At 39.1% G+C, this 25,349-nt stretch overlaps 1 protein-coding gene, 1 non-coding gene and 1 pseudogene across 2 annotated transcripts; 2 read left to right on the top strand and 1 right to left on the bottom strand.

Annotated features, from left to right (window-relative positions):
* Positions 1-16,291: 16,291 nt before the first annotated feature.
* LOC136224425 (ATP synthase subunit alpha, chloroplastic) lies at positions 16,292-17,409 on the bottom strand. The gene has a single exon (XM_066012757.1). It carries the CDS (start codon positions 17,407-17,409, stop codon positions 16,540-16,542), a length of 870 nt encoding a protein of 289 aa, XP_065868829.1. The 3' UTR covers positions 16,292-16,539.
* Positions 17,410-17,597: 188 nt separating this feature from the next.
* Positions 17,598-22,032, top strand: LOC136222808 (photosystem I P700 chlorophyll a apoprotein A2-like; annotated as a pseudogene).
* On the top strand, positions 21,088-21,161 carry TRNAM-CAU (transfer RNA methionine (anticodon CAU)). The gene has a single exon. It is a non-coding gene; the product is annotated as a tRNA-Met (tRNA).
* Positions 22,033-25,349: the final 3,317 nt, after the last annotated feature.

The following is a 25,349-nucleotide window of genomic DNA, read 5'->3' as shown; positions in this document are numbered from 1 at the left end:
TAGAGATAAACTTACATCCCTTAATACTTTAGGTTAAATGTGCATTTCTCCAAAATAATAAGAGTAAATATTTATATAAGAAACAAAAACAAACAAACATTGATTTATAATTGTAGTTTATATTTTCAAATTCATAGTTAACATGAATAGACACCTAAAGAGTATTTCAACAAAACTCAAACCACGGGTTAATCCACGTAAAAAGTAAGAGTTTGCTTGGTTTAATGTTTTTATTTGTTGTCCATGTTAATTATTTGCTGTTTGTTATTGTTTAAAGGTACTAAATATTAGATTTTTCTGTCAAAAAGCTGTTATTTTGAAATTTTATCAAGTTCTAAAAAATGGAAACAAACGGATACAAAAACTATATAAAACAGACAATGGATATTATGTGTTTTGTTGATTGAAGTCAATAAACACTCTTTTTTTATAGAAATTTTAACAGAAATTATTTTGCGATGTAGTCTAACGGAATAAGGTGTAAAAATATCTTTAAATGTTGATAAGTGAAAGTAATTTTTATCTCTAAACATCGGTGTTTTTTAAATGATATTTAAAATTTATTCGACTTATCAAAATCAACTACGGTTGTGAACTTGTGATTAAAATTGATTTCTATGGACAATGTTAGAATTAAATATTAAAAATAAAATTGACTATTACTCTCAACTTTAGAGATGTTTTTCACATTATCCCTAGTTTTACTAATTATAGATGTCCGTGTCTTTCAATCGGCTGGAATTGGAATTGCATTTACGTAGAAGCTTGTCTCCACTTTCGAGCAAATGTCAGCTTTAGTCTTTCATTTGTTGAATTTCAGTTCTCATGTTTCATCATCTTATTTGTAGAACGTTTCTCCATTTTAGAAATAGATACTATGTCATAGCATGTAATCCATTGTCAAGAGATTAATATAAGATTTGTGATTTAATCTTAACTATCAGTTTAAGTTTTTAGTTCAAATAGTTCTATAACATGATATCAAAACCTTTTGAACCAAACGTAAAAATTAGTCAAATTCTCAAAATAGATTACACGGATCATTGAATGATACATTTTATATTAGCTCTAAGATATTAGTTTAGACCATAGCTAGAATAATTTTTCTGGAAACGTTGCTTTATGGATTGAGAGATTTTTCTTAATTGAGTTATCTTGTCATATAACATAACAATTCGAAAGGGGAAATCTCAATTGAACTTTGCAAGTTGAAGCAAGTAAAATAGAGATGATGTCCAAATTTGTCCCTATCAGCCGAAATGGGGCAATGTTACTCTTAACCTTTTCAAATAAAAATTAAAGAGATTAATCAAATGTTATTTGACTCGTTATTTAACTATGACATCAAAACTTTTCTACATCAATTATATCTAAAATATTTATTACAACTTGTCAAAATTGTCAAAATTTAAGTTTGTCAGATACAAGTTAATCACACAAAACTATTTACTATGTTATTAAAACAGTTATAAATTACCTGTCAAAATAAACGAAACTGTTTCAGTTTATTGAAAAATTTGTATGAAGATCCGATATGACAGTCCAACAAATATCAAATCAACCAGTTCAATTTTTGTGTTAGATATGGCTAAAATGGACATTTTTTACAACATTGAGGGTAAAATTACATCATCTCCTAAATCTGCATTTTCCCAAAAACAATTTGAACAATTTGAACTTTATCCACAAAAAATACATAAAGTACTTATTATATTATTAAAACAGAATCGATTTTACTTCGTAAATTCGCAATATGCTAATTAGCATAATCGATTTTACTTCGCAAATTCGCAATATGCTAATTAGCATAATGACTTTTACTTCGTAAATTCGCAATATGCTAATTCAAATCATAACCATCGATCTTCCGGTTGAACTTCCAAAATATCCTTCCACCTCCACCTTCCTCAGTAGCCTCTCTCACACTCACACTCCCAACTTTAGTTAACTCTTTTTGTCTACTTTCGTTTGCCTCCTCGAATCACTCTTTCATGTCTTCATTCCCCTCTTCATAATTAGTGTTCCAAAATATCATAGTTATGTAAGTTTGACATATCATTTGCAACATTTTATAAACCTTGTTGCCAAAGAACCAACAAAATCATAAATAGTGCAACACATTCCAGGCAACACATTTATTTTACGTTGCAACAGACCATCTATGGTGTAGTGGGAGCAGCGATGGCTCCGGGAAGAACAACGGTGGCTTCGCGAGTGAGACTCATTAATTAGCGAGATTCAATCGTTAAAGCTCCAAATTCAATCCTTAGAGAATTGAATTTGGTGCAGGGGAAAAGGAAGACTGAGAAGGGGAAGGGAAATCGTGCATTTGGAAGAGGAAGATTGGAGTATTTTGGGAAAGTCACAAAAAATAAAGTCTAGATATGTAATAGATTGAGTAAATGAGTTAAGTATGTAAATGAACCTCTCATTTAACCCAGTTTTATAATTTTCCCTAGATATTATAGGTTTTGTTAATTAAGCCTTTTTTTGGGAGTTAGGAGGTTAATGGAAGTGAGAGTTAAAGGAGGTAATGGAAAGGGAATGGAAGTGATGGAAATGAAAGTTAAAAATTAACCTTGTTTGAGAGTTTATAGGATGTAAATGAGGTTAAATGTTTAACTTCGTTTGGGAGTTTAAATATGGAGGGGAATGAAAGTTAAATTTACTCTGCAGAGACAAGAAATTTTAAAAAAGTTTACGTTACTCCCATTAACCTCCATTTACTCTCAAAAAATAACTCCCAAACAAGGTTAACTTAGAGCATCTCCAACAGCCTCTTAAGTTGGCTCTTAAGTTAAAATTTGAGGAGGGAGAATGAAAATTCATCTCCAACAGACTCTCAGTGGCTCCTTAAATCACTAAGAGCCTCTCCATCCTCTCTATTAATAGAGAATCTCTATCCACCTCTTAGTACCTCCTAACTTCATTTTTATTAATAATTTATTATTGTTGTGTCTCTCTCCTCATACTATTGGTAATGTAATAATAAAAAATAATCTTAATAATAAAATAATAAATAAGGAGTGAATATAAGGAGCATTGTTGGAGATGATATATCTTAGTCACTCTTAAATCACTAAGAGTCAATTATTTATATTATTTTTAGAGAGCTCACTAAGAGTCTCTTGGAGATGCTCTTAATACTTAACCTTCCCTTACTTCCATTTACCTCCTCCCAAAAAAGGGCTAAAAATAAAAAAGGGTAAGTTACCATATAATTACCATTTTTAGAGCATCTCTAATGGTTGGTCACTCCAACCATGGACACCTCATCATTTTCTACTATTACAAAACACCCTCAACAATTAAACACTCTTTTTAAAAATTCATCTCTAGTGGTTGGATACTCTCATCTTATTAATGGGTCCCACATATTATAGTATTTTATTTTCTTTATTTTAATCTACTTTTTTATTATTAATATTTATAATATTGTTATTAAATATTACTAAATGTTATTATTAAGATATTTATTATTATTTCTTAATTTTTTTATTATAATGGAGCTTTCGAAAGTCCAAGATTGTGTCAACTATCGGGAAATCAAATTAATGAGTCACACTATGAAACTTTGGGAGCGAGTGATCGGACAAAGGCTAAGGAGGACGGTGAAGATCTCGGAAAACCAGTTTGGCTTTATCCCAAGAAGATCAACTATGGAAGCCATCCATCTAATGAGACAATTAATGGAGCACTATCGAAATAAGAAGAAAGACTTGCATATGGTTTTCATTGACTTGGAGAAAGCATATGATAAGGTACCAAGGGAAGTACTTTGGTGGGCCTTGATAAGGAAAGACATTTCGCGGAAATATATTGACATCATAAATGACATGTATGAGGGATGCACGAGTGTACGTACTAGTGTTGGGAAGACTGAAGAGTTTCCTATTACGATTGGAGTGCATCAAGGTTCCGCACTAAACCCATTTCTTTTTGCCATCGTTATGGATGAACTAACAAGTTCACTTCAAGATGGTATACCATGGTGCATGCTGTTTGCAGATGATATTGTGTTGGTTGATGAGACGAAAGAAGGAGTGGTGAGGAAGTTGGAACTGTGGAGACAAACTCTAGAATCTAGAGGCTTTAAGTTGAGCCGAAGTAAGACAGAATATTTGGAGTGTAAGTTTAGCGGCCATAGGAGTAGGGAGGCAGGGACAATCACCCTAGATGGGAGAGTTGTCCAGGCCTCGGATTGCTTCCGGTATTTAGGATCTATTATCCAAACGGATGGAGATGTAGATGGAGATGTTGCCCATAGGATTAAAGCTGGTTGGTCGAAGTGAAAGAGTGCTACGGGTTTCCTTTGTGACCCCGGCATGCCTAATAGATTGAAGGGAAAATTCTACCAGACGGCAATTAGACCAGCATTGTTATATGGTACAGAGTGTTGGGCAGTGAAACATTGGCACATCCATAAGATGTCGGTGGCGGAGATGCGTATGTTGAGATGGATGTGTGGTCATACGAGAAAGAATCAGGTGAGTAATGAAATAATTAGGACAAAAGTAGGGGTCACATCTATTGAGAATAAAATGAGAGAAAACCGACTAAGGTGGTTTGGCCATGTGAGACGTAGATCGCTTGATGCGCCGGTTAGGAGAACCGAAGAGTGGCAAAGGAATGTAGTGGTGAGGGGTAGGGGAAGACCTAAGCAAACTTGGAGGAGGGTGGTCGAGAGTGATATGAGTTTACTGGGAATTGAGGAAAATATGGTAGTGGATAGGACGGAGTGGAGGGAGTGAATTTGTGTCGCTGACACGACTTGATTTCACGGTTTTGTATGATGGTTCATGTTAGCCGACCCCGAATCATTTCGAGACTAAGGCTTTGTTGTTGTTGTAATGGAGCTTTCGAAAAAAATAATGGTGTGTTTGAAAATTTTGGGTCCAGTTAATCAATTGTAGTAAAAAAAAACAATAGATATTTATAATGGTGTGTTTGAAAAAAACAATGAAAGCAAAAAAATGAATGCACATAAAATTTATATTTTGAAATACTGCAAAAAAAAAAATGAATGCACATAAATTTAAAAAGCAATGAAAACAAAAATTAAATATAATTTAATTAATTGGTTTGGGGTAGATTGGCCCACTTTCTTCTTTAATTTTGCTCGACGCGCCACCTACTTTCTATGAAGATCACAACCTTTCTCATGGAGGGACACGTAATGGAGAGCAATTTTTTTAGGGTATTGCTATATACCGCCCTCAAATTCCGGTCCACCGCATCCTCTTGACCATATTGCCCTTCTCATTTTTTTCTTCCAAAACCTTAAAAACTCTCTCCCTTTCTCTCCCGAGCACAAATCTCGGATTTTATAAAAATGGATCCAAGCATTCCCGAAGATAATGATTTCGAACACGAGGTAATATTACGATTCTTAAATATGTGTCTATTTTTCGTCGGTTTTTGCCTGAATGGGTAGGACGTACTGCCGTTCCGTCGGCCGAACGCATGAACTACCCGTTCGGCCGAGGGACCAGGCAGCATGCGCCACCCGTTCCACCGAGGGAACGGGTGGTACGCGCCGCCCGTTCAATCGATGGAACGGCAGTACGCTTTGCCCGTTCTCACCAATGGTGGAACGGGCAAGCTACCCGTTTAGGCAAAAAGGGGCAGAAATTGCCCCGAACTATTTTTTTTATTATTTTTAATGTAAATTATGATAACATATTATGCATTTTTTGTATATTCAGGTACCGATGGAAGATTGGAAACCCGATAACATTGATCATAGTTCGCGTTTCATAACGGATACCGTTTTCCCTTCGTGTCAGGATGCTATTTATTGGGCAAAAAAGATAGCTATTCAGAATGGGTTTGAGATTGTAATATCTTCGCACAAACATGGGGGAAAACAGAAGCTGTTGCGATGTTCACGGGGTGAACGATATAGAGGTGTTGTGAAAATTGATGAAGATCCTGGAATTAGAAAAAGTAAAACTAAAGCATGTCGCTGTAAATTTCAGATTAAAGCCTATCAACATGCAAACCCTTCTGGATGGGGGATACAGGCTAAAGCTGGGTTAACTGGAATGCATAACCATACAATGCGTGTGTATCCAGAGGGAAGTCGGCAGATGAGCGGACTCAGTATCGCATCTAAACAAATTGTGCGTGATATGACTTCAGCTCAAGCAAAGCCCTGTGCTATTTTAGCAGCAGTTAAAGAAAAACACCCAAAAGACAACTCAGTAATTAAACACATATATAATTACAGGGACAAAATGAGGAAGGACGGGTTTGAAGGTAGAGACTTGGCAAGTCAATTCTACCATATTGCTGTGGAGAAAAAATATGTCAATTACACACAGGCTGATTCAGGTGTGATAACGCATGTGTTCATGGCACATCCAGAGTCAGTTGATATTCGTCAGGACTTACCACTGGTACATCGGCATTGATTCAACATACAAAACAAACAAGTACAAAATGCCATTTGTTGAGATTGTGGGGATGAGCCCATGTAATAACAACTTCAAGATAGCGTATGCTATAGTTAAAGATGAGACTGAAGGGAGCTATTGTTGGATTTTGCAGAGGCTGAGGATTTTGATTGGGTTTGATCTTAACCCGACCGTTATTGTTAGTGACAGGGAGCTTGGGTTATTAAAGCCGATCAAAGAAGTTTTTCCACAAGCAACGCACTTGCTACACACTTGGCATATAAATAAGGATGTGGAAAATCGGGTGTATAGAATCATGGGAGATAAAGGACATGCCTCTAAATTCAAGAATGGCAGATGGAGAACAATATTACAATCATTAACCATTGAGGAGTACGAGACCAATCTTAGCATGATGAAGGATAAGATGAGTAGGTACAAAATTCTTATCTCGTATGTTGAGGAGACGTGGTTGGTGCATAAGGAGAAGTTTGTTGTTGCATTTTGGCAACACAACTTCTTGTCGAGTGGAGAGCGAACATGCTAGTCTAAAGCAATGGCTCAATACGGCAACTGGATCCCTCGACACGGTATGGCAGAAGGTTCACAAGCAGATTGAATCACAAGCAACTAATATAAGGTATTTGCAATTTGTTCTACTGCAATTTAGGAATTTGCATTTATGGCTGTATCATTTCACTAACTAATAGTAATTTTGTCTTCATCTCAGGTACATGCTTGAGCAGTCTCGGCTTCGTCAAGCAGTCACTTTCGTCGGATTCCCATTAAACCAACTTGTATTCAATGTCTCTCACTACTGTCTGGAGTTTCTGAATGAAGAGTTAGAGCGCATGAGAGGGTTGAGCCATGAAGTGGACGTACGTTGAGGTTGTGTATTGAGAACCTCGCATCAGATACCATGTACATGCGAGCTGAAACGAGCTTGTGCTCTGGACCAAATGATCCGTATTGAGAGTGTTCATATGTTCTGGAGAACACTTTTAATCAATTATGGTCACACTGATGGAAATGCAGGGTGTAATGATCTGAACGAGTATCAGAGATATTTTCAGTCCTTAGTGGACCAGGTCTCTAAAGGCGACCCAGCCCTAGTGCGTAATATTTCAATGCTTATCCATGATCAACTACACCCTGATCAAGCTCAGTACACCGAACCCAATGTCAAAATTCACGTTCGAGGACGACCTAAGGCGAGCAAATCCACAAAAGGTATGCCGAGTTCTTGGGAATACAATGAAACTCGTCGTGGATGGGCTCGTTCTACTAGTTCATCTAGGAGTCGTGGTAGAAGTGGCAGAATTAGCTCTTCATCCTCGGTACATAATGCTGCCTCATCAGGTAATGTTTATTTTATAAACCTAACTTCTTTTTGTAAATGTTACAGTTTAGTTACATTAATGTTACAGTTTAGTTACATTGATGTTACAGTTTAGTTACATTAATGTTACAGTTTTGTTATAGGTGAATTCTGATGAATTTTGTAGGGTTTTGTAAGAGTATGTAATGTTACCGGTGAATTCTGATAAATTTTGTAGGGTTCTGTAAGGTTCTTTAATGTTACAGGTGAATTCTGATGAATTTTGTAGGGTTCTATAAAAGTATGTAATGTTACAGTTTTGTTACAGGTGAATTTTGATTAATTCTGTAGGGTTCTGTAAGAGTATGTAATGTTTATAGGTGAATTCTGATGAATTTTGTAGGGTTCTGTAAGGTTCTGTAATGTTACAGGTGAATTCTGATGAATTTTGTAGGGTTCTATAAGAGTATGTAATGTTACAGTTTTGTTACAGGTGAATTCTGATGAATTCTGTAGGGTTCTATAAGAGTATGTAATGTTACAGTTTTGTTACAGGTGAATTTTGATGAATTCTATAGGGTTCTGTAAGAGTATGTAATGTTACAGGTGAATTCTGATGAGTTTTGTAGGGTTCTGTAAGGTTCTGTAATGTTACAGGTGAATTCTGATGAATTTTGTAGGGTTCTATAAGAGTATGTAATGTTACAGTTTTGTTACAGGTGAATTCTGATGAATTCCGTAGGGTTCTATAAGAGTATTTAATGTTACAGTTTTGTTATAGGTGAATTCTGATGAATTCCGTAGGGTTCTGTAAGAGTATGTAATGTTACAGGTGAATTCTGATGAATTTTGTAGGGTTCTGTAAGGTTCTGTAATGTTACAAGTGAATTCTGATGAATTCTGTAGGGTTTTATAAGAGTATGTAATGTTATAGTTTTGTTACAGGTGAATTCTGATGGGTTATGTAGGGTTATGTAATGTTACAGCTGAATTCTAAGGTTATTCTAATAATAAAGCGTACAACTACAAATAAAAATACCAATTCTGAAATTCGTACAACTAATAATAGTACTAAAATACGTCGAAATATAAATCGTACAACAAGTATACAGTCATAAATCACTTGGCCAAATGTCAAGCACCCATAATCTGCTCTAACGAGTGTCTATAGCCAATTGCAGCATCCTCGTCCAGATGACTCATGTGATCCAAAACAGTTTCACCCCAGGTAGATAAACGACTAACCCACTGACAAAAGAAACAAACAAAAAACATAGTAAATATCACTTCACACTTCAGTAAATATCATTTCATATTTGTAGATCAGTAAAGAAAAACCAAAAATGACTTACAATCTCACTGTTCGAGCGAGTATAAACAATCGAAACGGGTGCAACAATCTCCGGAAGTAGACGAGGGTGTGAGTGACGGGTGTACCAATACATGTACTGATCCTCACAGTCCGATGGAGTACGTGTTGGAGTGAATACAGACAATATAAGCACGACCGACTGGGGAAAAGAGTCCCAAAGATCCTGCACCATCACAGCTGGCACATCTACTCGATACTTCAAACTGGCCCAGGGACGCACAGCCTTGAAAGGCCGCAATATCGGTCTGGGGATGCACTGCTCATATCCAAGCTGCCGAAGGCATCTCCCCGGCATGTACGGCTCGATCACATCCCGATATCGTATCCATCCAGCGTATAACGTCCTCGGGGTTCCCGTAATGGCACCAGGGCCATACGACATCCACATCACCTACAGATGTATAAAATTACACTAACACATACAAGTAATACAAGTTTGTTTTAATTGAACAGTATTTATAATTATATAGCAATTGTACCTCATTTGCCGTCAACACATCAATACGGGCACGAAATGCTCTCAGCCTCTCATGGCTCTTCTCCATCGAGATAGATGGCCACATGGAAGCCCTAGGAAGATCCGAGTCAACTGTAACTGCCTCTCGATGAGGCCTGGAGCAAGGAAAATAGTCATAAATCCATGACTGGAGCAATGTCAGACAACCCGTCATCTGCCCGCAATCTCCTCTGCTAGCAATACCAAGATGACGGTATAGATATGCTAGTGCAGCCGATCCCCAAGAGAGTCCAGCGGCTCCAGCTGCTGAGTCCTGCACCTCCAGCAGGCAACAAGGTCGGATGCGGTCACCACTCTTGTCTACGAACAAGGTGGAACCAAGCATCAGCCACGTCCAAGCGATAGTGATAGGGGTATTTTACCCCTATCTTTTAGCGTGATTTACGGGATGATTTTGGATAAAATAAATAAGTTTAATTGCAAAAATAAAGTGTTTTTGATAAATAAAGAAATAAAAATAAATCCCGTACTTTTAGTTTATTTCCCTCGTTTTTTATTAGTTTAGGAAATAAAAACGTCAAGCTAACTCGGCTCTCAAGTTTTGTATTTCAGGTACGAGAAAGGAACAAAAATCCACTCAATATGCGGGGCGCAGTACCCTGTACGCAGGGCGTGAAACATAGTGCCAGAAATAATTGCCTTATCCGCAGGCACCATGTGGAACTGACTCAGCATACGCGGGGCGTATGCTATTTTACGCGGGGCGTATGACACATGTCGGCAATAATTGGCCTAATCCTGAAAGTCAGACTGCATTGTCTCCCGGAGTCAACTCTCCATACGCGGGGCGTATCACTATATACACGGGGCGTAAAAGGCAGTTCTTCAACGTAAAAAGATCATAAACTCATTTACGCGGGGCGTACTTCAGCTACGTGATGCGTCCCCACCTAGGTTAGAGATGGGAACTCACTAAGGGATAAGTGTACCCCGTCGTTATCAAGTAATAAATTTCTGGTTTAAGTCCAGGTTATCGTCCACAGGATTTATTTCTGCAAGTACCGAGCTACTCCATCTCGGATGTTATCTAGGCTTAGGGGGTTTTGAGTTTGTTTGATTAAATTAGTCTACTCCTAGGTTGAATTACGCTACTCCTAGCTAAGTTATCCAATTCTAACTAAGTTATTCTACGCCTAATTAATTTACTCTACCCCTAATTAAGTTAAACTACTCCTAAGTGATCTTTTACCAATGCAATTAACCGAAGGAACATGAAGGGATACGATGATAATGAAAATAGAATGTTTAAACAATTGAATTGAAACCTAAGTCACTTGTGTCCAAGGCGATTAACCCGACCTATCCTCCTAAAGTCCCTAGTTCGTGATTCCCTTGTAAGGCCGAAACTAGCTCTAAGGCTCAGTAATTTGGGCTTAATCTTCTATAGGGTCGTCAATCCTATAGGCACTGACTAGGTCAGATTCAGCTCGCAATATGTGCCAACCTAATTTTGGGATTATCGAATGAGTTAAACCAATCAGACAAAGCGTAAGACAAAGATTAAAACATCAAAATAATTGAATAAACAAGAACTATAATATATATCAAAGATGGAAACATTGTCACGAAGTTACAATAAACCTAGAATTCATAGCATGTATCAGAGGCTAGACAGAATGTAAAAGAAGAAAAATCCCTTTCAGGGAAGCTGTCTACCAATGCAGGCGTCTTTCTAGGATTTAAGGATGAAGCTTGAGCAATCCTCGGTGAATGGAGCTTCGGAGGTGTCTTCAATGGAGGTTTGAAGGATATGGAGGAGGTGGAGAGGATTTCTCAAGGTGAAAAGCTAAGAAAATTACAAAGGAAAAAAATATATAATTTACATTGGAAAAACTCTATTTATAGACGCAGCTCGGGCCCTTTTCTTGACCTAATTCGTGTCCTTATTGATGTAGGAAGTTGTGGGGTCCATCGTGGCATCGTGGGGGCGAAATTGGTCTTTTTCACCAATTCCCGCAGGTCTGCTCGTCGAGCAGGGCGAGCTGCTCGGCGAGCAGGGCTACTCGCGATGAGCAGCCCCCAGCTCGCCGAGAAGGCGCCTGGCGGCCTGCTCGGCGAGTAGGCACAGTGCCTGGGCGGTGCCTGGGCAGTGCCTGGGCTGCTCGCCGAGCAGCGCCCGGGCTGCGCGCAGATGCTCAATTCGCCGAGCGACTGCCGGGGGTCCCCGAGACACGATTTTTGCCTGAAATTGATCATGTTTTAACCTGCACACGCACATAAACTCCAAACAACATTAGTCCAAGGGCTAAATTGATCCGCCAATCGCTTATTTGAGCAAACGCTTCGTTTGGTGCGACTTTTGATGGACCAATTAGCTTCAAAAAATAACGGAATTATAATATGAATGCCATTTTGGCCGTATTTGCCTAAATTGATCATAAAACGAGCCTAAACAACGAAAAGTAAATAAAACGTTTCCAATTTCTAACTAACTCACACAAAAGCATTTAAATGCGACAATTGCTCGCTTATTAACAAAATAACGCTAAAACCCGTCCTAAAACCTTACCCAAAGATAGGGGTTTTTGACCCCTATCAAACCTCCTCGCACTTAAAACTTTACTTGTCCCCAAGTAAACTAAAAAAACTAAACCCGCAATCACAAGCAAGCTAGAAAACCTCCCGGTTTGACTAGGTGCTTGACACAATTTCGAGCATCTGTAATTACATGCATTCGGAAATACAAAGTAGAGACACGATATCAAAAGGCCGCATTTCAAGTATAAATGTCATAGTTTTAAGCAAAAGGACACATGTTTAATTAAACGAGCTTGAGGGGATCGCTAAGTAAAACACCTCACCATAGGTAGTTCACTCATTTCACACAATTTTGGTGGCTAAAGTGTTTACTCTCGGCTTATGTTCTTGCTTAGGATTACGTTGATTTTGCACGTTCATCCGCGTTCCTCTACTATGCTATATGATTCCGATGATATCAAAAACAGCCTCTAATCGGGGTTGTAATGTGGTTAGAGGGTTAAAGGTACAACAAGGGTTGATAGTTCTAGCGCTACAAAAACTAAGTTTAAATGGCTTTAGCAAATATCAAGTGACTGAGCTTTTTATTCATCCCTTATTATTTTCTTTTTGGGATGTTTTCTTGAGACGTTTTTTTTAAGAACTGGGGAATAAAGTTCTTCCCTTTTGTTCGTCTCTTTTCTTTTCTTTTTCTTTCTTTTTTTCTGTTTTTCTCTTTTTTTTTCTTTTTGGGATAGTGATGCTCATTCACTTCTTAGCCTTTTGGCTTGCTACTGTAATGCCATAAACAAAGATAAAGCGCTAGAAGAAAACAAAGGCTCTATTTGAGCTTTGCACAAGAAATTGGGTTAAGTAGCAAACCAAGTTGTGGTTTGCAAAAATAGGTTAGAACGAAAGAAAAATCTATAAACTACAAAAATATAGGCTCAAAGGGGCTTCATAGAGTGGATGAAAAAGAAAAAATAAGGTAAAGAAAATGGTTAATTCTAATGAGGTTGATTCATCGTTTATCATCTCAAACCATTGCATGTAGGTTCAACACAGTATTAGGTGCAAAATCTGTAATCTTCCACAAGTCAAAGCTTTCACACAAAAATGTCAAGAAAAAAAGCTTTTTGATGTTCGCTCTTAGGCTCAAATTCAACTCACAATTCTTTGGGTTTCAATTTTGTGTTTACTAGTTTTCCCCAAACTCAAGTTTAATGTCACATGCCTTCGATTCTTAAGTTATCTACCTAAGTAATGATTTTAGCATTTCTTCAAAAGTAGGGTCTAAATGCAAACTTTAGCTCATGCTTTTATAGATACAAGAGTTGTGTCCTACGCCTAAACTAGTTGTCATGCAATTTTAGATTCGGTTCTCAGCCCTCAAAGACAAATAACGAAGTTTAGATTCGAAGGAGGTTCACGGTTTTAGGTCCTAAACATGCAAAACCTAAATAAAACCCGGAAAACGCAAAACTAAACTAGACACGACGCAACAAAAATTTAAAAATTATACAATTTTTGTAAGTTTGTCTACCCCTCCTCCTCACACTAAAAATATGCAATAAGTTCCAACATTGCATCACAAACCATAGAGTACAAGTGCAAAAAGTTAGGGTGGAGAAGACAAATTATTGATTTTAGCGCAATCGCCAAAAGCTTGACGATTTGCGGTGGCAAATTTTATTTATTTATTTATTTATTTCAGCTTCATTCGGAAAAAAATCCCGAACCGCTGCTTATCTCGGCCGAGCAGCGGGCTGGGCGTAGTGCCCAGCGGCGGGCTGCGCGCCAGCGCCCAGCGGCGGGCTGGGCGCAGTGTCCAGCGGCAGGCTGGGCGTAGTGCCCAGCGGCGGGCTGGGCGCAGTGCCCAGCGGCGGGCTGGGCGCCAACACCCTGCTCGCGGCGAGCAGGGGCTGGGCGGCAGTGCCCAGCTCGGCGAGCTGGGCCTCCTAGGGCCAAAAAAATTTTTTTTTTTTCTTTTTTTTAATTTTTATTTTAAACCTGAAAACTTTAAAATAAAAAATAAAAATAAAATAAAAGAAAACTAAACAAATAAAAAAAATTTATTTATTTATTTATTATTTTTTTTTAAACGAACACTTTTAAAAAAAAAACATAAAAGAAAACTAAAAAGACTAAACTAAAAGATCAATGTATAATCTAAATAAAACAAACTTGAAAAGTTTTATTAAAACTTGGGTTGCCTCCCAAGAAGCGCTACGTTATAGTCGGTGAGCTCGACATAGAATTCCCGCCTAGGTGTATGCTTCTACTCGCGTTAGGAATTCAAATTCCTGAATAAATAATCCGTACCTGCAAAACGGATTATCAGTTTCAAAGAATTTTAATAAAAACAACGGATAAAATTTAAATAAGTTATGAAAAAATTTAGTTTGCTCCCTTTTTTATTCTCTTGGTAAATCAAAGAGAATGGAAATTTCTGGACTTGGAGCAAAACCGAACTCTTCTATTTTTGGATTCTTCTCTAGAGGCTCAATTTCAACTGATTCCTCAATTAATATTGAAACTTTCGGTTTCTCATAATTAGGGATCAGTTCTTCATTGTTAATGGGAAAAGATATTACCTTATCAACCTGACCTACCAAATTGGGTTCTTTAATTGATTCGTCCGCGGTTGAATCAACTAGGATCCCTTTTTGTATGCATAAATTTTTAATTGAGGCATACAAATCGTCAGTTTGATCTTCGTGAGTAGATAGAAAGTTAAGCAAATGCGTAATAGACTCCTTATTTCCATTGTTTCTAGCCATTTTCTCAAAAAAAAAAGAATCATTAGAAATAACAATAAAAATTAGAAACAAATATTCACAAAAAGAAAAGTATAAAGGATTATATATAAACAAGTATAAACGATTATAAACAAAGGATATTCACAATGAATGCCTAAACTAACAAATCGACCTTTGGTTCGATATTACAGAAGAAATAAATCCCCGGCAACGGCGCCAAAAACTTGATGCCTCCCCACCTAGGTTAGAGATGGGAACTCACTAAGGGATAAGTGTACCCCGTCGTTATCAAGTAATAAATTTCTAGTTTAAGTCCAGGTTATCGTCCACAGGATTTATTTCTGCAAGTACCGAGCTACTCCATCTCGGATGTTATCTAGGCTTAGGGGGTTTTGAGTTTGTTTGATTAAATTAGTCTACTCCTAGGTTGAATTACGCTACTCCTAGCTAAGTTATCCAATTCTAACTAAGTTATTCTATGCCTAATTAAGTTACTCTACCCCTAATTAAGTTAAACTACTCCTAAGTGATCTTTTACCAATGCAATTAACTGAAGGAACATGAAGGGATACGATGATAATGAAAATAGAATGTTTAAACAATTGAATTGAAACCTAAGTCACTTGTGTCCAAGGCGATTAACCCGACCTATCCTCCTAAAGTCCCTAGTTCGTGATTCCCTTGTAAGGCCGAAACTAGCTCTAAGGCTCGGTAATTTGGGCTTAATCTTCTATAGGGTCGTCAATCCTATAGGCACTGACTAGGTCAGATTCAGCTCGCAATATGTGCCAACCTAATTTTGGGATTATCGAATGAGTTAAACCAATCAGACAAAGCGTAAGACAAAGATTAAAACATCAAAATAATTGAATAAACAAGAACTATAATATATATCAAAGATGGAAACATTGTCACGAAGTTACAATAAACCTAGAATTCATAGCATGTATCAGAGGCTAGACAGAATGTAAAAGAAGAAAAATCCCTTTCAGGGAACCTGTCTACCAATGCAGTCGTCTTTCTAGGATTTAAGGATGAAGCTTGAGCAATCCTCGGTGAATGGAGCTTCGGAGGTGTCTTCAATGGAGGTTTGAAGGATATGGAGGAGGTGGAGAGGATTTCTCAAGGTGAAAAGCTAAGAAAATTACAAAGGAAAAAGATATATAATTTACATTGGCGTATTTATAGACGCGGCTCGAGCCCTTTTCTTGACCTAATTCGTGTCCTTATTGATGTAGGAAGTCGTGGGGTCCATCGTGGCATCGTGGGGGCGAAATTGGTATTTTTGACCAATTCCCGCAGGTCTGCTCGTCGAGAATGGATAAACGAGGCAAAATATGTCATTATTATGATAGAATCGATATAGATAATATTAGGATAAATAAGAGGTAAAATATGAAATTGTAATTTATAAAATAAATTGTAATTTCTGAATTTGGAAAATTATCTTGTCTATTCTTTTTTTTTATAAACAAAAATTATCAAAGAAAAAAAATGGAATAGAAAAGCGTCCATTGTCTAATGGATAGGACAGAGGTCTTCTAAATCTTTGGTATAGGTTCAAATCCTATTGGACGCAATTTTTCTCCATATATCCATATCTTAGTATTATATCATTTTAGTAGTATATCATATATTAGTATTATATATTTCATATTGCTATTATATTATTTTTTGAGTATTCTAATTTGAAAGTTAAAGATTACAAGTGATTAATTTTTTTATACTTGTTCCTGAACTAGAAAACGTTCCTTCTGTTCCTGAATAGCTTCTTTCAAAAGGATTTGTGCTTCTTCCGTGAATGCTTTGGTAGACGATATGATTTCTTTGAACTGAGGTTTATTCGTTTTTAAGTAGGTACGTAACTCAACGAGAAATTTCCTTACTTGTCCGATTTCTAATGAATCAAGATAACCATTCGTTCCGGTATAAATAGTCATTATCTGTTCCTCCACGGTGAGAGGCGCAGATTGGGATTGTTTGAGCAACTCACGTAATCGCTGACCTCTTGCCAATTGATTCTGACGAGCTTTATCTAGATCAGAAGCGAATTGCGCAAAGGCTTCTAATTCGGCGAATTGGGCCAATTCCAATTTTAGCTTACCCACTACTTGTTTCATAGCTTTAATTTGAGCTGCAGATCCTACTCTGGAAACGGAAATCCCCACATTAATAGCAGGGCGGATTCCTGCATTGAATAGATCGGCGGATAAGAATATTTGTCCGTCTGTAATGGAAATTACATTAGTAGGAATATAAGCTGAAACGCCTCCTGATTGGGTCTCGACTATTGGTAAAGCAGTCATGCTTCCTTCACCTAAACGAGAACTTGATTTAGCAGCTCTTTCCAAAAGGCGTGAATGCAAATAAAAGACATCTCCTGGATAAGCTTCACGACCTGGTGGTCTTCGTAATAGAAGAGACATTTGGCGATAAGCCTGCGCTTGTTTGGAAAGATCATCATAAATGATTAGAGTGTGTCGTTCACGGTACATAAAATATTCAGCCAGAGCTGCTCCTGTATAAGGAGCCAGGTATTGTAATGTAGCCGGAGAATCCGCCGTTTCGGCTACCACAATAGTGTACTCCATTGCTCCTATTTGGAGTAAAAGTTAAGTTTTTGATAGGGAATTTTAAGGAAGATAGCAAGTAAGCAGGGATAGAAATTACTAGCTAGCTTATTTGTCTCAGTGCTCTCTCGACACTGATGGCTTTCTGGTAGGCTGACTCTAGAGAAGAAGCCGAAGGAAGAGAGCTAGACTAGAATTCAACAAAGTAGATCAATTCTTCAACGAATAGTCCAGCCTTTAATGCAGGTCGAAGCATATGGTTGCCCGGTTGGTTAAATGCTATTAATGCAAATAGTAATTCATTATTCTTAACAATAGGGCCTGGCGACTTCTTGGTTCATCATGCTATTGCTCTAGGTTTACATACAACCACATTGATCCTAGTAAAAGGTGCTTTAGATGCACGTGGTTCGAAGTTAATGCCAGATAAAAAAGATTTTGGTTATAGTTTTCCTTGCGATGGTCCGGGGCGCGGTGGTACTTGTGATATTTCGGCTTGGGACGCATTTTATTTGGCCGTTTTTTGGATGTTAAATACTATTGGATGGGTTACTTTTTATTGGCATTGGAAGCACATCACATTATGGCAGGGTAATGTTTCACAGTTTAATGAATCTTCCACTTATTTGATGGGATGGTTAAGAGATTATCTATGGTTAAACTCTTCACAACTTATCAATGGATATAACCCTTTTGGTATGAATAGCTTATCGGTCTGGGCATGGATGTTCTTATTTGGACATCTTGTTTGGGCTACTGGATTTATGTTTTTAATTTCTTGGCGTGGATATTGGCAGGAATTGATTGAAACTTTAGCATGGGCTCATGAACGTACACCTTTGGCTAATTTGATTCGATGGAGAGATAAACCAGTAGCTCTTTCCATCGTGTAAGCAATATTGGTTGGATTAGCCCACTTTTCCGTAGGTTATATCTTCACTTATGCGGCCTTCTTGATTGCCTCTACATCAGGTTTAATTCTTTTTGTGCTCTATCCGAGAATATTTTTTTTTTCGATAGCGTAAGGCGATTCTTTCTATTTCTACATCTAGGATCCGACTTATATCAGCGATGCTAATAGGAAGTGCAAAATTATGGCAAGAAAAAGTTTGATTCAACGGGACTCTACCCTGTTATGGGACAATCAAGGGATTGTCAAACGAAGCACTGGGAAAGATAGCTCGCAAGACTGATAGGTTTCAGAGATCTCATTCTTCCTGTAGGTTCTATCCCTCCCTCAATGGAGGAACACAGCCGCCTACGGTTCTTGAACCACGATTCCTCCACTGTCAATGTGAAAGAGCGTGAATCGTTATAGAACGAACCGAGTGCTAACTCCAATCCTTGCCATTCATAACTGCCCATGTGAGTAGTCATTCCTAGTGCTAACTACTATAAGTGTTTTACTAGCCAGTGGTAAAAATGAAAACCGTGATGTACCAGTCCCTTGCTTATAGAACGATTGGTTTAGTCAACTTCAACTTTTGCTTCTTCCTTGCCCAGATGCTCTTGTAAGGAAAAATACTCATCTTCAGCTTGGCACGAGGGGAAAAATAAATCGATGTCAGTAATGAAGCAGGCGGGCGCTCAGTTAGTATGAGTGCTTAAAGCCTCAGTGGATATTGTCTCCTCTGCCTTCTCTACTCCAAGTCCAAGTTGGGTATCCCCGAGGACTTGAGCTAAGGGATTGTTTACTGAACGTCCCATACTTTACCTATCCTTTACCTATCGCTCCATTCGGTTAAGTGCCCCCTTCCATTTCTCTTGAGTTGAGATCTTGAGAGAAGTAATTTGAATAAATCCAAAAAGGGGTGAACCAGTTGGAAGCATTAGATCTTTGAATAGGTTATGTCCACAACCAAAAATACGGGGAAAACGCTCAAATGGCACGATTGAACTTTCTCGTAGGAATGGAAAAGTTCTTGCAACGACAATCACGGGATGCGTTCCCCTCCAAGTTGTTTCAAAGTAGCATCTGTGGATAAACGAGGGTTAAGCCGCATCGGTGCTGTTGGGATCGCCCGGCACTTGTGAGGCAGAATAATCCTTGTAAGAAGATCGAGCCAATCCTTGTGAAAAGTCTTTTGTTACCGTCCCTTTCCCTTTCTATGTACCCCGTCTACGAACACGAACCTGGCCTAATCTAATAGGCCTTGAAGGCCCCGAAAAACACCGATGCAGCATGGTTTCATGGATGGCTCTTACCCCTTTTACCGGAACTTCTTCACTCAATTATCAAGATTCAATCTACTTTCTGCTTTTGCATCGCCGATGGCTGCTAGCCCGGGAGCAACAAGATCAAGTTGGTAAGGATTAAAAATTTTCCTCCATTTTTCTAGTCATTTTTATGATCATCGATCCTCGAGGGGTCCCTTTACCATTCTGTATAAATGCGCTATTCTATTTGTACAGATATGGTAAGGGGCACATTCAAGCCTTGTTTGTCTATTAGATTAGTTCCGAGTTCTTCGCGCCATCACGTGGGGTAGAGCAGTTTGGTAGCTCGCAAGGCTCATAACCTTGAAGTCAGACAATACATATTTTATAAGCTGAAGTTCCTACTTCCAGCCATTTTCCTTCGATGCATTTCCTATTGGAGTTAACATTTCCATATATGCATTTGCAGTTCCAATTGTAGTAGCTTTCCTTCTCAAGCCAATTGCAGTTGGAGTTTCAACCAGCACAGGAAAGATAGAATCCATTCTTCTCCAAAACTTTTGGCAAGGTTAATCTAATAAAGGGCGGGTTACTCGGTCAAGTGCTCGAGAGAAGGGAAAAGGCAAGGTTCTTAGTTCTCTCTTTTAAAAGTTGATAAGATTGTCCAACAGAGGAATGAGGAATGGAGTCGTAAAGCATCGGGTATTCTCGTGTCTTCCTTCCGCCTCGTACTACACTTGGTTGTTCAGTGGCGATGCTCCTTGCTTGTATGCTGCCTGTGCTGTGTAAGTTGTGTGGCTGCTGAGGCTGCGCATGTGGCGCGATGTGTTTTCCAATTCTGCTGCTGCCATTGCCCCTTATGGGTAGACTAAAGTCCCTGACCCGGTTGAGGATCGCATTTCGGCTGACCCAATAACCAGGAATTCTCGCTTCCTAGAGCAAAATCCCCCACGTCCGTAGGTAGAAGTCCTCCCGATTCCTCAGTAGCATCCGCTGGATGGAGAATAATCCTCCGCTTTTTCAAACAATTAATTAAAAGCGATAGCGCATGTTGGTGGGGAAAGAAGCCACAGCTTCCTTGGGGAATGGATTCATCTCGGGCGGGAAATGAAAAGAGAAGAAAAAGCATACCGCCCAAACTAAGGATACCATCTCAGGCATAGCAGAAAGCAAGGTCAACCGAACCATTCTAAATATGTATTTATGGAATTCAATATTCATTACCTTCTCTATTACCGGCTAAGTTCACGAGTTGGAGATAAGCGGACTCGAACCGCTGACATCCGCCACAGGGTAAACCACCGCCTCTCGGGACCATTCTATGGTTGTTCAAGGATCCTTTCCTGCATTATGTTAGATATCAAGGAAAATCAATTCTGGCTGTAAAAGATAAGCCCTTTCTGATGAAAAAATGGAAATATTATCTTGTCAATTTATGTCAATGTCATTTTTATGTCTGGTTTCAACCAGAAAAGAGCTGGTAGGGGGCACATTCAAGCCTTGTTTGTCCACTAGATTAGTTCCGAGTTCTTCGCGCCATCACGCGGGGTAGAGCAGTTTGGTAGCTCGCAAGGCTCATAACCTTGAAGTCATGGGTTCAAATCCCGTCTCCGCAACATTTTTTTTACAAAAAAAAATCCAGAAAAAGAAGTATCTTACCGCGCATCAGCTTAGCTTGAAGAGCGGCTATCGGAGTCAGGCTTAAGAGAGCCTCCTACCTAGTCAAATACTGAACTGAAAAAAGAAGAATCTGCCTGCTTGCGATATAAGACTTAAGCCAAAACGCGGTTTGCCAAGGATGCCCTTGGGCGGAATAGATGGAAGTCAGACCATAAGAAATAGGCCAACCTAGAGTAGCTAGGTGGGGAAGTAAAATTAATCCTTGTTCATACATTGGTTTCTTCGGTACAAAATGAGCCACTTCAAATAGGTTCATTGCTCCGGCCCAGAATACGATTAATCCAACATGAGCTACATGAGCTCCCAGAAGCTTACCGGATAAATTGATAAGTCGCGCATTCCCGGCCCACCAAGCGAAACCCGTGGTATCTACTTGTTGTTAATAGATCAATAAGAGTATTGTTCCGATAGATAACTCTTCTATAGAGTTCATTAATATCGGAACTCATTAGTTTACCCCCATCTATCTGAATGATCGGTCTCAACTCGGGAGGAAGAACTGGTAATAGACATAAAACCATCCATTCTGGTTGTATATTTGTTCGAATAAAATGCTTAGCTAATTCCACGCGTCTAACTAAAAAATCTTTTATTCTTCCAACCTTGCGATCTTCCCATTCATTCCCTGTGGGCCCTTCTTCCCCTAATTCTTTCCATTCTACCGATGAACAATCTATAATAATTCGCAAATCCATACAGGCTCTTGAGCTGGGCTTAGAGGATCCAGAAAACAATCTCTTGGAGCTTGAACCTCCACCACATGGAGATTGGGAAGATGGAGTCCCGTGGCAACATGAAGATAATTAGTTTCGCCCGGGTATCCTCCCGAGACTGCCAAGGTATGACGGTGAAAGCTGTCCAATCCATTACGTGGGTTATTACACACATGTGATAGATGCCACAAGCTGGAATCACGTTCAGCGCACAGCTCTATTCATGGCTTATCTGGAAGGAACACCTCTAGAGTGGTACAACACACTGCCTATGGCCATCACAACTGACTGGGAAAGCTTGACTGAAGCTTTTATGGCCAGATTTGAAAGGCCAGAAGAGGAGCCTCAGGAGTCCTATATCTCTATCTCTGTTCCCTTTACCAATCAACCATTTACTGTAAGTAAACACAAACGGAAGTTGATCCTTCACCATTCTCCAGCAATGAGTGGCATAGCTAGGGCAGGGCTTCTTTTTCAGACATGCGCCCAATCAGAAAAACGGAAGCTCTCAAATTCTATCTAAACTGTTGTCTGATAGATTGGCCCGAATTTATGAACAAACGGGCTTTGTTCCTGGCCGTAATATTGTTGAAAATATTGCCCTTGCCTGCTGCGGATATTGAAAAGCATTATGGTTTGGACATTGGCAAAGTTGATATGCAAAAGGCTTACGTGTCTCTTGGGACTTCCTATTGGCTGTTTTAGCTAAGTTTGCTTTCTCATCTCAGTGGTACTCTTTCTTTTACGGATTGGCTCAGCACACATTTCTCTATCAAGAAATCTTGCATTCATAACCAGTCTTTCCGCACATACTTCTAATGCCGGTATTGAATCCCAGAAAAAAGCATAGGAGAAGGCTGTTGCCAACTTGCTATTGAAGGCATAGATCGATCTTAGCACACCTTTTATATCCAACTCATTCTGCTGCAAGACTACGCATAGTGCAACTATAAGGTAGGTAATCGCTTTTCTTTAAAGGAGAGAGAAGGGAAGGCCCAGTGCCTGATCGATGAATTCACTTGAGAAAGCGTATCGGCCTGATCCTAGTGGCTCGGAAGGTCATTCATACTTCATTTCTTTCTGGGGATAAAAGAGAGTTGGATAACAAAACCAACAAAAGAAAATGGGGAAGTTTGTCTCGAGTCTTCTTGGGGGGCAAAGAGTAATCACAGATAGCGTCGTTTTTCTTCGTCAATCAATTCTATTAGCACCCACCTTCAGATCTGGAAGTGAGGATGTTCTAGTCTAGTTACAGATGAATGGAGTGGGCTTTCCGAGTCCATAATATGGGAATCGCTTGTTATTTAGATATCCCGACTGTGCACGACACTAGGACAGAGGTTTTAACTGTAGTAAGAGTAAGCCGCAGAACCTTCTTGTACTAACCGCACTTAGAGTATTACTAACTCAAAGCAAGGCCAACCCCTTAGGGCATTAGCCAGAACCAGATAACTTAGGCTTGATGGTAATTCACCCGTACCAACCTAGTCACAAGCCACAATGGATCCCCAGTAGCCAACCCATAAAGGAAAAGAGTTAGACGGTAGGAATTAAGTTGTTTAGCTGGTAGGGCAATCAGAATCATCCTTGAACCTTCTGAGAGATATCCTTTTGTCTAATCCATCTTATTAAGGTGGAGGGCCTGGAGTTCCTTTTTTGATTCCCTTTTGTAGAAGCAAAAGCACGACCCGGAAAGATCCTTCACAGATAGAAAGAATCCAGGTTCCGCTCTACTTCTCCAAATTCGTTTGTATAATGGGGATAAGCGAATTGCGAGCATACTCGATGTCGATGTGAGGCAGCTATGCGTGTGCTGTGCTAGAGAGGAAAGAAAGCCAAGCTGATATCATATAAAGGTATGGCATAATATTGATTGGCAGGTCTACTAGAGATGGCTTTTCTGGGAATCCGTCTTCATCCTCTTCCCTGACTTGGTTTGCTCCGTTGTGAAAGAATCCGCACGAGTGAACTGTGCTGCTAGCGAGGAGGGTCCTTTTTTCTCTTGCCTTGGACATTGGTAAATCTGTCCCTCTCAGCTCTCCTAGCGATGTCACCTATTCCCACCCAAGGAATTGCTTATTACAGACAGACCGGTCCCACAGCTGAAGACGAGAAGCATTCGCAGCGTTTATTCACTCGCAGGCAGGCTTGCTCATTCATTCGTTTGTCAGCTCGCTCGCTGTCTACTAAACGAGCCAAGAAAAAACAGCCGTACAGAAACAAAAAAGAGGACTTTACCCTTCTATCAAAAGGGCTTACATCTAATCTAGTGTTAGCAGCCCTACTTAAAGAAAGAATAAGAACAGTAGGAAAGAAGAGCTTTCATGTAATGCTGTGGCTACTCTTTTTGTTTTTGATTAGATCAAGGGGAAGTTCTTGCTCCTCTCCTAAGGACACTATCCAGCTTTCTTTTTTTACTTTATTAGTTTAAGCTTGCTTGCATTGACACCCTGTAAGATGAAGAGTCAGCTTTTTGAGATTAAGCCGTTGTGGGGCCTCCCTCTGCTGAGAAAGTTCTTTGATGGAGTTGCAGCTCTTTATCACCATGTCTTCGCTTAAGCTTGAGATGTGTCTTTCCCAGGATCGAGAAGGAAGAAGTTAGAATGTCCATCTACAAATCTACAATGAAGATAGGGTACCTACCATCGATCAAATAAATCGAGTAAAGTAAAAGTAAGGGGTCTTCCGCCTTCGAGACAGAGGTCACATCTATGAGCTAGGATTCAATTAAACCTTTGAAAAAAAAAGAAAAATTTGACATCAATCATCCATTGGATCTTTCTCTTGCATCAGACTAGCTCGCACTACTCGAAGCGAAGCCTCCGTAAACTCATTATTGGGTTCTATCGTAGTGAAGGTTGCTGTGAAGAGATCCTTGTGCCAGTGAAGATTGCTTCCAGTGATCGGGAAATAAAAAATACAAAAACCCATTGTGAAATAGTCAATCTCTTCCCGGACTGAAGGAAGAAAGATCGTAAGGGGCGCCCTTTCAAGTAGTAGCTATATCGTATTGAAAGAACTATATAGGTGCTTTTTCAACAGGAGCACGCATTAAAAATCTCTACGGCACAGGCATAAGAACAGATGCGAAGGAAGACACTCTCGCATGAATTACGAGTAATAATCTCGCCAGGAGAGGGGAACTATCTGATCAAATCAAGTTTTCTTTTTCCTATCATAGGCAGCTTCCTTATATGTAAATCAGAATCTACAAATAAATAAAAATGTGCTACATCATCATTATCATCATCAGATGGGTAATTTTTCTCATTACCAACCACATAATCTTGCAAGCGAGCAGGCAAGCGGCGTTGGCGCTGGGGACGACTAGAAGACTCTGTAGGAGTAGGCGTCACATGTGATGGAGGAACATCATTAGTAGACTGCACAATTTGATCTTCAACTTGTCTT

The sequence above is a fragment of the Euphorbia lathyris genome, chromosome 3 (assembly GCF_963576675.1).
Source record: "Euphorbia lathyris chromosome 3, ddEupLath1.1, whole genome shotgun sequence".
Taxonomy (NCBI): domain Eukaryota; kingdom Viridiplantae; phylum Streptophyta; class Magnoliopsida; order Malpighiales; family Euphorbiaceae; genus Euphorbia; species Euphorbia lathyris.
The sequence above is the reverse complement of the archived record's forward strand: the minus strand, read 5'-3'. Positions and strand labels throughout refer to the sequence as shown.